Raw genomic sequence first — 13,254 nt, 5'->3', positions numbered from 1 at the left:
AGTTTGCTAAAAGTCAATATGACAAGACCCGTCGACAGTAACTGGGGAGAAAGAGTCTTGTGGGCACAGATAGTGGTTTGAGGAGACCTTTTTTTTTTTTTTTTTGTTTTAATCAAAAACAGAAAATCAAGGCCATTGTTTCCAGTGTACAACAAAGTAAAAGGCCACAACAACCCGCTATCAAACCTCAGGCCCGCTAACAGTGTGCAGGAGGAACAGGAAACACTCGTACACCACATACACCCCCCACACACAAACACACACACCATCCCGACGTATAACAAAGTAGATGGAACTTATGGTTTCTCCCAAAAAAACAAACATCTAAGACCGCTTTGCCGAAATCCAACCATTGTACAGTGATGACAGTGAAGGGTCTCTGACGCTGTGGTCCACACCAGGTGCAGGTTTACATACGAGTACAGACCCACACTGAAGCGTGACTTGCATGCTTGTGCAAAACACAATCAGCGTTGAGCTCACACACCCGGAGCGCTGCGACACTAAAGGCAGGTTTATCTACAGGGGGCGGGGGGGAGGGGGGCGGGGCACGAGTGGAAGCGCTGCTCGCATGTGAGTGACGTCAGAGAAATGGCAGCTATTACAGTTACGCGGGATAAAAAACACAGCAGAGCAAAGTAAAACATGTGTGTGTGTGTGTGTGTACTAACATAATATACAAGTATGCTGGAAATAGCAAGGACTAATTTTTACAACCTAACAGCTTGTTTGTTCAGTGTTCAGTTCAGCTGGATTTTTGTTTCAGAGACAGAATCAGTGTGATCAAATGCCGGAGCTGCTTCTACTGAAAGATCATTAGCGGGGAGTGGAAAAAGGGGGAAACAAAAAAGAAAATGCGATGAAACAAATGGCACGAAAGCAAACGCAGAGCTTCTGAGAGTGGAAACGCTTAGCGCCGCGTGGGCCGCACACAGTGCCGAGGGTTGTTACACAAATGACAGACACACAAACAGCTCTGTGACAGCTCTGTGATGACGGAGCTGGCAGATGATTTAAGTGCAGACTCCAGTGCAGAGCAGTGCTTCAAACACACACTCGTGAAAGAACACAGTGGTTCATTGTGGGGTAGATCATGCTCATGTGTCAGTGTTCAGCTCTACTCTGCCGTGGAGTCAAAGATGTGATTGGTGAATAACGGGTTTAAATTAAAAGACAATCCAGTGATTATGAGTAACGTTATGATTTCGTTTTCTTTCTAACCTGTAGTAGTGCAGAGGGATGGAGTTTTAATACAAAACAGAACAAAGCAGAGTGACTTCACCCGACTGTTCTACTCCAGGTTAGAAACGTGCAGTTTCTCCCAAAGTTCCCAAAAGCCACTTCCATGTTCCACCACGTGTTGTCCCCCTTCAGTAAATAACAAAAATGAGCCCTGTTGCGTCTTAATAACCCGCTGTCCTCCGTCCGTCCTTCCTCCCTCTGTCGGTGGATTTCCTCAGCTCAGTTCATCACTGTCAGAGAAAAAAAACACATTATTCAAATATGAATCTTCTTACAAAATGACAAAAGAACCTTAATGAAGAATATTCATCTACTTTCTAACTATCATAGTGGGACTGTGCAAGATTTGAACCCTAATTTAACAGCTTTAGAGTCATTGTGATGGTTAAATCACGAGAATAGTGAAAACCTCAGTTTATATCTTCCTTCTTTTCTTTGTTACCCACCAGTGACACTTGGTCCTGTTAGCGTAACTGTTAGCAACGATGGAGGACACGGTTGACATTCTGGGAATGAGGTCCCGTCCCACTACGAGTGGGTCTAAAATAAGCCTCGGTTTTAGAGAAAACTGATGTCGAAGGAAGTAAAGAAGAGGAAACGACGAGCGAAGAGGGAGAAAAAGGCAAATTCCGGGCTTATGTAACAACTTATCAAGAGCTAATCAAGGAGAGAAGAGAAACGTTCCAGTTGCAAAAGGCTGTGTTACGATGAGATTAACAGACCTAATCAGATGAGCCTTTCTTTATTTGGAAGTCAATGCTGAATATGAGTCTTAAACAACCACAATTCTAAAGTCAAGTCAAGTCTTTGCTTTTCAAGGGACTTTTCTTTCATTGTGTCTTTGGAGGGAAACTTGACAAGGGACAGCGTTTCTTTCATTGTGTCTTTGGAGGGAAACTTGACTTGACAGCGTCGGAACACGTCACTTTCAAATGTCCGTAAACTTGGAGCTATTCTAAAACATGTCAACTGTCAGCCGCTCTCACATAGAATAATAAGAAATCACCTAGAATAAGGCTTTCAGGTTCACATGAACTATACCACCGCTGTAGCTGTCACCCTCCGTCACCTGAGCGACAGCAACAGCTCTCACAAACCTGCAGTCAGCGCCTTGAGATAAAGCTCGTGTTCATGTTTATGTTTGCCTCACTTATTAATGCCAAATGACTCACTGTTTCATCTCCTCTAATAAAACTCTTCATTTAGTTATTACAGTTAAAAAAAGCGCCGGCTTTGTTTTCATCGTCCACGTTGTCCCTGACAGCTGAGACGTCCTTGACCTGTCTCTGCCAAAGTGGCTCTGCTTTGGTCTATGACGATCATGATCATCACAGTGTTGAACCAACGTCTCACACACGTGTCCATTGTCCCGACCTGTTCGGTGGCCGGTCTCTTGTGGAGGAGACCCGCCTCTTCATTGCCCTTGTCTGTCTTCATCTCCACGACAATGTCGTTGTTCACGTCCCCGCTGGATCTGCAGAGGGAGAGACAGAGAGACAGAGAGACAGAGACAGAGAGTGAGAGGGAGAGAGAGAGAGTGGGGGATGTGAGACTGAACTTTACTCTTCATAACTGACATAAATCATAATCAGCTACTTTAAGACAGCACCTACAATACATTTCCCCAAATGTATCAAGTATACCATCAATTTTACTGCCACACACATGCAGGTAACTGCCTCATATTTAAGATTAAAGATGTATTTGTCACATGGTAGAGTTTACAAGTACAACAGCAGTGAAATGACATTGGGATACATTTTATTTTTATACATTTTTTTTTATTATTATTTTTTATTTATTATTATTTTTTATATTCTTATATTATTCCATCTATATATATTATTCTATATAATTATAATTATATTATTATTATTTATATTCTTTATTATTATTTTTATACATTTCATTATATATATACACATGTATATATATACATGTATTATATATATATATATATATATATGTATATATATATATATATATATATATATATATATATATATATTGTATATATATACATGTATATATATACATATATATTTTAGACACCTGGCAAAAGGCTCACTTAATAAATCCTCTGTCTGCTCAAGTCTATGATATCTCAATAACATGTTTGCCACTAAATCTTGTGTTAGACAGTATTTTCCTACTGGAAACTCCGGACACCAAAGTCTACAGAGAAATGTTGTGACTTTGGTGTTTGGATTTACCAAAGTGACACAGACTTACCACACAAGGCAGCAGTGAAACAGCAGAGCCATCTCCAAGCTTCAAATGCTGTTAGAATATTGCTATATAGCTTTGTGTTCCCACTGAGTGAGCATCCATGACTCTCACTGGTTCAGTTTAAAATAGTTATGTAGGCGAGATTCTAATTTTGGAGGACTATTATCTAATTGAGCATTTCAAATGTTGTTTGTTTATACTGAACTCATGTTCGTTTCATCATCAGCAATTTACAGTGTCAAACTAAGTTAAGCATCTAAATGCTGCTCAAAAACTGAACAAATGCTTGTCAGTATGATGCTTTAACGCTGAAATACTGGAGAGAACTCCACTGTTGGCACGCAGTTAAATAAAGTCTACATTAGAATAAGTTCCTTAATCTTAATCATCCACGAGTATTTGAATTTCTGAGGAAGCAACTCTGACATCTAAGTGCACTCTTCTTCTTTTTTTTTTTGTGTGAATTCATTTTCCAGATCACATAGAGTGTATGCTCTGTGTGCCGGAGTGTATTCCTGCAGGAGTGCACTTCAGTAGACTCTCTATTCTCACACTTTTCATGATTTTTGACAGAAGGCACCGCAGCACACTTCGCTGTTACGTCTTCACTTTAAATAATTGCCGCACACATGCAGTGAGCCCCATTTCCGTCAAGTGGTCGAGGATTTCAGCCGTTAACTGACTTCGGCTCCTGGTTTTGACCGAACGGTGATGGACACACTACAGTCCACCGATCAGCAGAGAAAAACACAACATGCCAGTTATAAATAGCCACATGTCATGATGAGAGATCTTGTGTTTATTGTGTTGTGTTTGTCTTCGATGAGGTCCGTCACGCCGTCGTACCACTTGTTGGAAACTGGGGGTTAAACAAACGGCGTCTTTGTCTGTACTCACACTTCCTTCTTGTCCTTCTTGCTGCAGGGCAGCTTGTTCTTCTTGTTGAGGAAGTAGAGCAGGGCCACCAGCAGCAGCAGCAGCAGAACACACACCACCACAGCTATCACCACACCGCTGGAGCCTCCCTGCTGCTTGTCAGCTACAGTGTCACAACGGACACGTGGAGGGAGGGAGGGAGAGTTGAGGGAGGACAGGGGTGGGGGGTAAGTGGATCGATCAGAATGAAAGAGGTGGAGGGAGGGAAAAGGGAGAATTTTGTTGATTTTTGAAGGGGCAGTGGTGGGGAGAGGGGAATCACGTTCGGGGTTTAGACAGATGGAGAGTTTGATTCGTGGGGTGGAAGAGGAGGAAGGACAGGGAGGGATATGATTTCAGTTGGGGGACCATGGGAGGACGGGTGATGGGATGATGGGGGAGAGGAAAAGAGGCAGGGGAGGGGAGCGGGATGGGCGTTAGTTTAACTTTTGAATGCAGTGACTGACATGTGATGGGACCCTGAACGGGGCCTGTACACTCACACATGACACGAGACAGCCAGAAACCACACGGCACATACTCACCCGTACACATAGTCTTGTATTACTACACTTGTGAGGACGATTCTACAGTGTTTTCTACATAATCCAGAACTTTTAACAACCGTTGTTGATGAACTCTATGGCCACGGAGAATACTGACAGTGTTTCTGATCTCCTGAAAATACACTCGCAAAGTCGTTCTCTTCATTCAGTCTCGGGCTGCGACTAATAATTGTTTTCATAAAGCACTAACTTGTCTGCTATTTTCTTGATTAATCATGTCCCTTCCCCAACGTCTAAACTATATTTCCCTAAAATGTTTTATTTACAAACCAAAGACATAGATTTTAATGAAAATATTCCAATTTAAGAAGCTAAATCAGAAAATCTGCTTTTATTGTGAAAGAAAAAAAATGACTCAAACTGAAAATCAATACAGTTGAAAGTTGGAACGTGAACAGGTTAAGTTAGATATGGATACCTGTGGTATTAACTGGGCGTGTCCTGGGTGATCTGATCATAAAGTAAAACTGTTTGTCCTGATACGTCTCCTTTGACCCTGAGGACCATCGGTGTTTGTGCGGTGGTGCACGTGACAGGTATGAAGGAGAAAAACAGCGACTCAAAGCTCTACTTGACGAGGATTTCAACTATTAAATAACACCAGTGACGTCACGGTCTACACGTACGTCAGTGTGTGAGCTGTGAGACGTTCACGGTGAAACTGAAGCGGGAGGACGTCAGTCTTTAACATGTCCCAGGATGGATTACATGCGTTCGGGCCTGTCAGCATGTGATCAGATCACTCAGGACGGACGTCAATACCAAGACTGATCAGGGTCTCAGAGTCAAGGTGAAGCCAGGAGACGGCTAGCAGAAAGACGCTAACGTACCCGTACCAGCCGCTTTAATTTAATTATTAAAACTATATGCTATAATGTAGGGTTTCTCAATCCTGGTCCTGGACCCACGGTGTTTTCTGTTTTAGATGATTCTCTGCTTCAACTCAGCTGATCCAAATCAGCAAGAACTGTAAAAGCTCTGGTTCTTAACAATAAAACCACAGGAAAACGTCTGATTATTCCTTTAAAATTGTCCCTCGGGCTTGGACACAGTTCAAGGAAACTAAATAACTTTCAGTTTTCAGAAACGTTCTGCTTTAGATCATAGTCCAGCCTCTTTAAATCCAGTCCTCACAAGGGCAGTAATACAAGTTCACAAACAGCAACACATCAGCTGTGGTACACACAAATATCCTGTGTGTGTGTGTGTGTGTGTGTGAGACACTACACGTTGTGGACGTACACCATATACATGTCAGTAAGGTTAGCAATACAGACCTGACTTAAGCACAGGGATTCCAGAAAGCAGCACTTTGAAAGAAAGAGAGTTTCTCAGTCCCACAGCATAGCAAAGCACACACACACACACACACACACACACACACACACACTGCAAGTGCGCGCCTAGGTTATACACAATCCTACACACACCCACCCCACACACACACACACACACACCCCGGCAAGTGGCGACGACGAGAAAGGGGAAAAAAGTCGGAAACGAGAGGTGACCACAAAAGAGACACAGTGAAGAGACAAAGAGATGAAAGGAGGAAATAGAATAGAATAGAGTCCTTTATTGTCCCCAGGGGGCCACAAAAAGTGTAGTAGCATCCACAAAATCTTAGGACAGACATCATACAAAGGTGACGAGAGAAGAAGAAGAAGAAGAAGAAGAAGAAGAGGAAGAAGAAGAAGAAGAACAATATACAATATCCACAGTGTTCGGTAGCAAGAGGACAAATATACAAGATTACAGTACAGAAGAGGAAGTGTGTGTGTGTGTGTGTGTGTGTGTGTGTGTGTGCGTGTGTCTACATGTGTGATGGGAGGGCTGGGGCAAGAGGAGATGGGTGGAGGGGTGGGGTTTCTAAATTACAGGGTCTGTGCAAAAAAGAGTCCTGAGAGAAGGAGGGAGGAGAGGAGGAGGAGGAGGAGGGAGAAGGCTCTACCTCTGTCAGCTGAGTTGCCAATTGCTGTAAAGAACAGAGAGAGGGAAAGAAAACAAGAAGAAGGAGGAGATCAGCGGGTGAAAGAGCAAAAGATGGAGCGAACTCCATGTTCTATTGTATCTCTGCACTTTTCTCACAGTAATGTGTTCATATAAGAAGTTGTTAACGTGCACACACACGTACAAACATGTTAAATATTTTCATCTTTAAGTACTTTTGCATGTTTATGAACACTACCTGTTTATCCCTGTTCCATTATTCACTTGTAACGTAGTTATTGCACATTTTAAACATGTTGCATTTGCATATTTTGTATATATATATATATATATATATTGTTTATTTTGTAAGTGCGGGATCACTAATAAATTTCAAATTAGAATATACATCCCTTATTATAATATTTACTTTAATCATAGAGAGTGAAGTTAGTAAAGAGAAACAGCTCAGACTCACAGCATCATCTGCAATTATTATTATTAAACTATAATTATTAAAAAAACTAGAAAAAGGTGTGAAGGGACAGTGATAACTGTGACACTTCAGCACATTATTCATCTCTGGCTCTAGAAAATCAACATTTTCAGGAAAACCCCGACATCTTCACTCCGTGATAAAATAGAGAGACAACAGAGGGGAAGTGTGAAGCAACAGTGCCGCGGCCGCCTCCCGACACTGACCTCGTTTAAGAGATACTGGGAAGTTCTTGCTATCAGTTCCATGCTCGTTGGTGACCTCGCAGGTCACCCCGCCCTTCATGACCTCGGCTGTGGCTTGCAGGGTCACGGTGCTCACCACCTTGTTGCCTTCCACTGATACAGACTGGCGGTGGGAGGAGGGACAGAGGAAAAACACATGATTATTGACATATTTCTTCATTAGTTCCTGCATAATTTCAACAAAACATCATTTGTGGCACGCGTTGCTTAATTCTTCTCCCCATTGTTCTGATTTATAAATGGTATTTTGACAGAATATCACTATTATTATTCATTTTAATCTCACTTTTATTTAATGTTTCAGTATGAATCCACATTCCCTCTTTTATGAATATTTATTTTCAGCTCTATCACATCTGTATGAGGTATTTGCATCTTTTCCACCCGCCAGTCTTTTACGAGGAAGATGAAATGAAAATACTATGAATGCTCCGTAGCTCAGTTTGTATGACATGCGTCTTTATCGGGTAGGAGGACAGAGGGGGACGTGTCTCTGCAGGTCTCGGGCTTTGTTTGCACGTTCATACCTCTTTTCCTGAGGGTTTCCAGGTGAACTGGGGGGCGGGGTAGCCGTAAGCCGAGCACTTCAGTGACACCGTGTCTCCTTCCTTCCCCACCTCACCGGCAGCGGGAGTCATAATCATTGGCTTTCCTGGGGGGGAGGGAGAGAGGGAGGGGGGGGAAGACAGTAGTGGGTGAATGGAATTTTTTTTTTTTTTTTCCTGAACAGTACATACACAAACACACAGTCTGGTTTTCTATGCCTTCACAGAACATTACATTGACTTACGTTCATTTCCTTCCCCTAACCCTAACCCTACTGGTCTAACATGTACCTAACCCTAACCTCTTCCTAACCATACCACGCCTAAAAATAGAATCATTTAGGATTTTTCATTGTTGTTTTTTGTCCCCTAAAGGAAGACACGTATGTCCCCATAATGTACAGAGACACACACTCCCATACTGACTCTTAATGTGACACCATCTCTCTGTTGCTTCCACCAACGATACAACTTCCTTCCTCTGACTAAAACAATACACTACACACCCTGCTTTGGATCATAGTTATTACACTAAATCTGTGTGTGTGTGTTCCAGGTGTTACTCATGTTGTGAGGACCTAAACCACAGTCACATCACTGACGGGGACAAAAACCAAGTCCTCATAACAAATACACACACATTTGGAGAAATGCTCGCATCAGCAAATCCGATCATCTCACGGAAATATTCCAGCACATGATGAAATGAAAAAGAAGCTCTCGGACAAGACCACTGTCCCAGTTGTAAGTTGAGAGAGCTGCGTTCAACAGTGTTGGGCATTCATGTGTTCATCGCTCATAAAGCTGCTGTTAGCGATGCAGTCTTCTGTCCAACTTCCTGTCCGGTGCGACCGTTATCGCTCCCCTCCCTTCTCCCTACACACCTAAGGTGTTCTCAGGGACGCCTCTTTTTGGATGATTGTGGGAAAAGTTGCAGTAGATTAATCATCATGGCCCCCGAGGCTGAGAGACCCACGTCACTAGCTATGTTTACGTGTCAAACATACGGCCCGGGGGCCAGAACCGGCCCGCCAGAGGGTCCAATCCGGCCCACAGGATGAATTTGTTCAGATTTCACACTTACCTAAACGTAATGTCAAATGCTCCAGATACCTGTGACTAAATGTTTGTGCCTTTATAGATTCAGTGTGATGTGTAAATAGTACATTTAGTACATGATATTGTTGAAATTGCACTAATATTTCTCAAGAAATTTCATGTTTTGTAAAATTATCCTTCAGTAAATGTAAAACAAAGGAGAAAAAACAAAGGAGTTCTTGTTGTTCATAGGTTATTATTCTATTATTTTACTATTTTTACTGGTTCGGCCCCCTTGAGATCAAATTGTGCTGTATGTGGCCCCTGAACAAAAATGAGTTTGACACCCCTGTGCTAAAGGATTTGTTTGTGATTCAGTGTTTCTTTACATTATTATTGTTATTCTGATCAGGCTTTTATTCTGATGACTTGTGTCCATGTAAACACTCAGATTATCAGATTATAGAGCTATTCAACACAGATTTCATTTACGACAGCAGCTTTAAGGCATTAAGGTATTTTATCACTGACATTTTCAATATATTAAATATTTAAGTATTTAGAAGTCATGAAACTTAAATGACCTGTGATTCTCTGGGATTCTGTGGACCTCGTGTAACAGCTGATTTTGACCCCTCCCATTCACACAGTCGCTTATCGCTCATGATTGGTGGAAGGAAAGGTCGTCACACTTTCAAATGGAAAAGGGAAACGTTTGTTTGTGTTGACTGGCACTGCTTCTTTGTTGTTTTTCAGAACACGAACTGGGACGTGGCATTCTTAAGTTTAAGTTTAAGTTAATTCTTCTTAACTATACTAAAAATAACCGTCAGTGATTAAATGAGACTCTTTCCTGGCGGTGCATCTAAACATGTCACATGTAAGTGATTGTGCGTGTACGGTATGAATCAGTGTGAAATGGTTACCTCTGACGGTGAGGTTGACGCGAGTCTCAGCTGTCAGTCCTGCCACAGACGGCACGGCTCCGACACACGCGTACTCTCCAGCTTTATCGAAGGAAACATCTTGTATTGACAGCGTGCCGTCCTGCGAGAGAACCTCAGAGCCCTGGAGGAACACAAACAAGCAGAGATAAAAACACACACACACACACACTCTGTTCTATTCTACGTGTGTGAATATTAGAGCACAGCATCAATGGGAACATCTCGTTTGCAGGCGCGCCGCAGCGCTGGGAAAGCAGGAGAAGAACCTTCACACACTCTCCATCGTGCAAATTCTTCCTCTCTCAGAACAAACACATTCTCTACCCTGGTGTGTTTTCATCACACCCTGGAGACACAACAATAGATAGACAGGTAACAACAGCGCCAGCCTGACACCGGAGGAACACTCTGCACATAACGAATGGATGAGGAGGGATGAATCCCCAAATACCAGTGCTATCAGACTGATTTGTGCTTTTACAGTAAATGATGTGCAGAGAGCCAACATAGTTTCTGTTCTTTGAACCTCGTGGAAAATAAATAGCAAAAATATGCTGTGTTGTTTTTGTTAGACAAGACACATCTGGACTGTTATTTTTTGCCCAAACTGGAAAAAACATGTCACATGAGATGAAGTTCTGCTGCTGTTTGGGGTGAAAAAAAAAAAAAAAGGGAAGAAATTGCTTTTGTGTGTTTCCGTTAAGGTCACACACCACGTGTGGGTGTTGTGCTTTTCCCTCTTTATTCACAGCAGAGAACAAACACCAGCGTCTCCTCTCCAGTTGCTGCAACAGGACACAGCACAATACAGGCAGTGTGGTCGCGCCACAACTGTCTTAAAAGGAAGCCCTGCTCAAGGCCAGAAGCAGCAGCTGCTGCACACAGAGTTATAATCTGTACACACACAATTACTAAAGAGAACAGAAGGCACATAGTTTGTTTAAAAAAACAACAACGACGTGACACATATGACCTTTAAATTTGTTCATTTGTTGCACCAAATTCCATGGAGAAGCAATTTTTATATCACGGTGCACAAGAGTTTTTGATCAACTGCTGCCTCCATCAGTTAATTCAAATGTGTTGTGTTCTTAATCCCCCAGATTAACCAAACCATCGATCCCCACGAGCATGAAGACGTCATGGACTTGAGACTTCCTTTTTGGACTTAAATTGTCACATTTTTGCTCAGTAGATCACGTCTGTATCAAGACAGCTCACCTTTTTCCACTGAACAGTGTGTGGAGCAGAGGCCTTGGTCTTACACTGCCATTCCACCTTGTCGCCGAGCATCGCGACCTGGGGCTCAGCAGGTGTGACGCTCACTGGGTCCAGGTCTGGCACAGACACAGAGAGAAGCGCTTCAGAGACGGAAGGCCACACACAGAGGCATGTGTCCTAACTGCAGATTATTATTCTCCTGTAAGCACGGAGCTAATGCACTTACTCCATTTAAAAGCCTCTTTCTTGCTATTACTGGGCTTCTGCCACTTCATTTGTGCACTTTTTGCACATGAAAGTGCACATTAAATCTAATGACGTCGGCTCACTCACAGTGGACTTTGAGGGTGATGGCTCCGCTCAGCTCGGCATCCAAGTTATCGTAATCTATGGCCGTGCACGTATATACGCCTTCGTCGGAGCGCTTGACGGATTTCAGGACGAGGAGACCGCCCTGACCGGTGATGGGCTTCCCCTGGAGATGGAAGCAGAGACAGCGGAGACTGAGTCCCACATCTTATTGTGATGAACGAACAAACTCTTTGATGAGTCAGAGCGTACATCTTTACTGAAGTCAAACTCGGGCTGGGGGTTTCCGTCCGTCTCACACTTCATGGTGACGGCGTCGCCTTCCTTCACTTGGTCCTTGTTGACGAGCGCGAAGGTCGCTTTCTCAGACGGATCTAGATGAACGGGAGACAGACATGGAACAGGTGACCACTCCCCCTCTCGCACGCTCGTCCTCTAAATCATCCGTCAGCAAAGACGTGCGGCGCATTCCAGAGGGGATGTTTTTACGTTCCCAGCTCCTTCTCTTTCCTTTCCTCATCATTCTTACTCCGCTCCAAACTAAACTCTGACTTTTAAGCTGTGTGTGGATGATATGTTGTTTTATATAGTTCTTTAATGATCACATCTTTTTTTTCCCAGATTATAAAAAAATAACAATTGCAATAATAAAGCTTGTAACTACATGTTCACGGCTTTCTCTTTCTCTTTCAACAAGAAACTGACGGTTGTTATTCTAATGCCGTCTTTTGAATGCCGCAGTGACACAGCTGCACGAACTTCAGTTACACACTCTAAACAAGCAGTGAGTCAACACTGAACACACGTCTGGGACTCAACAAAACTTGAATTCTTCAGATAACCGTTCATCTATCGATGATTCTTGTTGTGTTTTTCATGGGGACTCAACGATAAAGACGCTACATCTTCATGGTACAAATAACAAACCTCTCTGATTCATTCCCATGTGCTCATTCACCAGCAGTTCCTCCACAGAACCCCTCTGAAGCAGTGAAGATAATCTCCTCACTAATCCTCCCTCCCTCCCTCCCTCCCTCCCTCCCTCCACTCACAGTTGAGGTTGATGGTGATGGTGTCAGACTTCTTCTGCTTGATCAGGTCTCCTGGCATGCTGTACTCCACGACGCAGTGGAACACCGAGTCCTTGTCGGCCTTGTTGGGCTGCATGTACAGGGTGCTCTTGGCGGTGGAGAGACCTGAGGCCTCTTTCACCACTGACGGGACCATGTAGGTCTCTGAGCGAGAGGAACACAGAGGATAAAGTCCTGTAAATATCTTCAGGTTTTCATTTATACTCACACAGAGACGCATGGAGCCTTATCTCACAGTTTTTATTCTTTTATTGTATGTTTAACCCTCTACTATTGTGTTGTTCTCTCTGTTGTAAAGTGTTTTAAATAACAAGGCGCGTTCTGTTAGATATGAACCTGCCAGAAGATACACTTTGTTCAAAGGAGTGAACGCAGCCATACATTGTTATAAAATTCTCTATGAATAAAAATAAAGTGTGAATTGTTCACTTAACGTCCTTAAGGATTTGCTTTACTGTGTGTAAAATAGGAGAGTGCTCTC

At 42.9% G+C, this 13,254-nt stretch overlaps 1 protein-coding gene across 3 annotated transcripts in view; it reads right to left on the bottom strand.

Annotated features, from left to right (window-relative positions):
- Positions 1–754: 754 nt before the first annotated feature.
- The window catches only part of bcam (basal cell adhesion molecule (Lutheran blood group)), a 57,018-nt gene continuing 44,518 nt past the window's right edge, over positions 755–13,254 (bottom strand). The window contains exons 6-17 of one of the 3 annotated variants that reach the window (XM_044034235.1): positions 12,735–12,917; positions 11,935–12,056; positions 11,707–11,848; positions 11,374–11,489; positions 10,132–10,273; positions 8,150–8,274; positions 7,584–7,725; positions 6,904–6,927; positions 6,230–6,262; positions 4,369–4,510; positions 2,617–2,716; positions 755–1,472 (exon numbers count right to left, since the gene is read on the bottom strand). In XM_044034235.1, the coding sequence (XP_043890170.1) occupies positions 1,470–1,472; positions 2,617–2,716; positions 4,369–4,510; positions 6,230–6,262; positions 6,904–6,927; positions 7,584–7,725; positions 8,150–8,274; positions 10,132–10,273; positions 11,374–11,489; positions 11,707–11,848; positions 11,935–12,056; positions 12,735–12,917 (1,274 nt within the window). In that variant the 3' untranslated portion in view covers positions 755–1,469. The remainder of the gene's footprint in view (positions 1,473–2,616; positions 2,717–4,368; positions 4,511–6,229; positions 6,263–6,903; positions 6,928–7,583; positions 7,726–8,149; positions 8,275–10,131; positions 10,274–11,373; positions 11,490–11,706; positions 11,849–11,934; positions 12,057–12,734; positions 12,918–13,254) is intronic. The other 2 variants (XM_044034236.1, XM_044034238.1) reach the window with 2 other exon arrangements.

Source organism: Solea senegalensis, linkage group LG9 (genome assembly GCF_019176455.1).
Source record: "Solea senegalensis isolate Sse05_10M linkage group LG9, IFAPA_SoseM_1, whole genome shotgun sequence".
NCBI lineage: Eukaryota > Metazoa > Chordata > Actinopteri > Pleuronectiformes > Soleidae > Solea > Solea senegalensis.
Note: the sequence above shows the minus strand (reverse complement) of the source record. Positions and strands in the feature narration are given on the sequence as shown.